Source organism: Pocillopora damicornis, chromosome 14 (assembly GCF_964200805.1).
Source record: "Pocillopora damicornis chromosome 14, jaPocDami1.2, whole genome shotgun sequence".
Classification (NCBI taxonomy): Eukaryota; Metazoa; Cnidaria; class Anthozoa; order Scleractinia; family Pocilloporidae; genus Pocillopora; species Pocillopora damicornis.
The window spans coordinates 8,044,584-8,047,860 of NC_142683.1; the positions used below are offsets into that span (position 1 = coordinate 8,044,584).

The 3,277-nt window shown below is 44.3% G+C and overlaps 1 protein-coding gene across 1 annotated transcript; it reads right to left on the reverse strand.

Moving 5' to 3' along the window:
• Window positions 1-256: 256 nt before the first annotated feature.
• Window positions 257-3,015, reverse strand: LOC113669754 (uncharacterized protein K02A2.6). Its single transcript, XM_027185831.2, is given in 2 exon segments — window positions 257-2,427; window positions 2,429-3,015. Coding segments are annotated over 2 exon segments (1,917 nt in total). The 3' UTR covers window positions 257-1,097.
• Between the last annotated feature and the right edge of the window lie 262 nt (window positions 3,016-3,277).

Genomic DNA, 3,277 nt, shown 5'->3' on the forward strand with positions numbered 1-3,277 from the left:
GGACACTGGTTCTACGAACGGGAACCTTGAATAATCATCAACCAGTAGAAGTAGGGTTTCACCCTCAACATGCGCAAAGTCGATGCTTACTTCATCAAAAGGGCTGTCAGGAAGAGCTGATACTTGAACAGGCTCTCTAGCGTACACTGGGGTTACAACTTGGCATGGTAAACAGGCCATGACCTTTGTTTCAACCATCTTGTCCATGCATGGGAACCACACCTTCTCTCGCAGGAGGGCCTTAGTTTTAACTATGCCCAAGTGACCTTAATGGGCGATGTCAACAATTCGTTCTTGCAGCGAAGCAGGAACTACTAAGCGATCAGATTTTAAAAAGACAGTGTCAGTGCAGGTTAATTGCTCCTTGACTTGCTCGTAGCGGGATAGCTCAGATAGTGATACACCAGGTGGTGCCTTATGCCAGCAACCAGATTTCATTGCAGACATAACCGCTTGTAGCACTGGATCAATTGCAGTTGCAGATTCTAGCTCAGACAATGTTACAGCTTTTGGTACTGCATTTCTTGTAATAAAATAGATGTGGTCTTCAGACTCGATTTCATAATTGTGAGATTCCAAGTCTCCTACTGGGTGTCTCGAAGCATAATCTGTTGGGTTTGAAGCACCAGGGCGATATTCTACTGTGAATCGGAACTGCTGTAGCTCCATGAGCCAACGTTCTATCCTGGCAGACGGTTTAGAGGTGGGGTTGTTAAACAAGGAAACCAGACGTTGATGGTCTGTGATTACTTTAAATTCCCCTCCATAGATGAACAAGTGAAAGCGCTTTACAGCCCAGTAAACTGACAAAGCTTCACGATCAATCTGTGGATATCTAGCTTGAGTTGGTGTCAGTGGAGAACCGGCATAATGCAAAGGTGTCACTTCATTAGTCGAAACATCTTTCTGGGTCAGGACAGCACCTATACCAATGGGACTACCATCGACAAAGATGGAAGTAGGTTTCTTTGGATCAAAGTATCCAAGGGCAGTCTTGGTAGATAGTGCCGCTTTCAGGCGTTCAAATGATGACTGTTCCTCCTCAGTCCACTGCCACTTCACTCCATTACAGGTCAGCTGTCGAAGAGGTCTGGAGATTAGTGCAAAGTTCTTGATGAACCTAGAGCAGAATGTAGCCGAGCTAAGGAGGCTTCGTACTTCAGATACATTGGTCGGTGGCACAACATTTTGAAGAGCTTCAACTTTTTTTGGATCAGGTGACATGCCCTTTTCAGAGAACACATGGCCAAAGAAGAGCATAGTAGGAACTCGAAACTGACGCTTAGGTAGTTTATTGTTAGACCACTCTCCTGGAGTACACAGAACACTTGTCTCAGATGTTGGTCATAAGTGTCCTTGTCTGCGCCCCCAACATAGATGTCATCACTGATGTTCTTGACGCAGGGTATGCCAAGGATTGCATCACCCACCTTCTTTTGGATGATTTCTGCTGCGCACGAGAGGCCAAAATTGAGACGTTTGTATTGGAACAGTCCAACGTGTGTAGAAAACGTGCTCAGTGCTCTCGAGTCGGGGTGCAATGGGATCTGGTGGTACCCTTGATTTAAGTCAATCTTACTAAACACTTTACAACCGTTCAAGTCCGACACTACGTCATCGATGGTGGGTATGATGTGTCGCTCCCTGATGATAGCTTTGTTTAATGAACGCATGTCTACACAAATTCTAATCTCATTCGGTTTATTCGGCTTGGGCACAACAACAATTGGCGATACCCAAGGAGTGGGGCCTTCTACGCGTTCAATGATGTCATCATTTTCAAGCTGTTTGAGTTTTTCCTCCACCTGTTTCCTTACATGGAAAGGGACTCGGCGATGTGGCTGTGCCACGGGTTTGACAGATTCATCTACATGTATGCGTGCTGGTTCACCTTTGTACTTGCCCATTCCACTGGTTAGATTAGGAAATTCCTTGAGAAAATCTGGGGCATCAGGTGGCAGGTTACCAGGAGGTTCGACCGTACTGACAGCTTTAATAAGATTTAATGTTTGTGAGGTTGTCCAGCTAAGTATGGAGCTTGATGAACCCTTTGCGACATAGAATGTTTCCACGGATGAACAGCTACCACTGGTGACAGTAGCTCGGAACTTTCCACACAGGGTTAGTGGCTCATCAGACATGTATGGATACACTTTGGCACTTGTTTCAGCCAGTTGTGGCTTTGATTTAAAGCCATCAAAGTCTTTCTTGCTTAAGATGTTCACGGTTGCTCCTGAATCTGCCATTATGCGGATAGGTGTGTTCATGATCGTGACCTGAAAGATAGGCTTGCCAGCTTGGTGTCCCTGTGCACCAATGTTAAAGGTATACTCTTCGCTGTTGTCACTATCAACACCGGCTAGAGATGACATTTCACTACTCGGAGACTCTTCAACATCTGCAGACCTGGCATGGTGTTTACCTTTTGGACCGATTATTGGGTTTGCCATGAGAAACTTTGGAGAAATGGTTCATTTTGCCACAGTTCAAACACTTTTTACCTTGAGCAGGGAAAGTTCCTTGATGTGGGTAATTTCCACCGCATAAACCACACCTATTGTTACGCAATCCAGGCTTTGGTAGATCACGATAATTCTCTTTTTGCTGAACGTCGGTTGCTTTATTTCTACCATAGCCCACTTCGTTGGATTGCTGCTTCTCCATCTCAGTGGTCTGTTCGTCGGTGGTTTCCATGGTGCGAGCTACTTTCAGTAAGTTTTCAAGATTGAGGCTCTGTTCGATTGCTTTAGGTCTCAGGCGAAGCGATGAGGTTCCTTGAATAATCTGCCGCTTAATTTCCAGTTCAGGATCGGCGAACTGACATTTGCGTGCTAACAGCTGGAGACGTGTGTAAAACTTGGTAATGTTTTTACCATACTTTTGCATTTCCTGACAAAAGGCATAGACGTGATAATCCACACACTTTTGAGACTCAAAATGATCAGCAAGAGCCTTTACGGCAGTCTTGTATTCGTCACTTCCTTCCGGCGGTTCTGGAACGGTTCTGGAACCCATACTCACTCAAATATTCAAATCACCATTTATATGATCCACGATAAAATATATATTTGATTAAAAAAGAACTTTATTTACAATTGGGACGTGTGCTCTCCCTAGTATGGAGTGCCCAAGAAAAGAGAAGAAATACCCAATTTTTTTGTCGTAACCAACAAAAACTGAAGTTGATTTGCTGCCAAGGTTTTTTATGCAAAATGTAACTTTTGAACTGCCATTTTTTTTGGTAAATCTAATACACATTTCAATTTGCCAGGCTTCT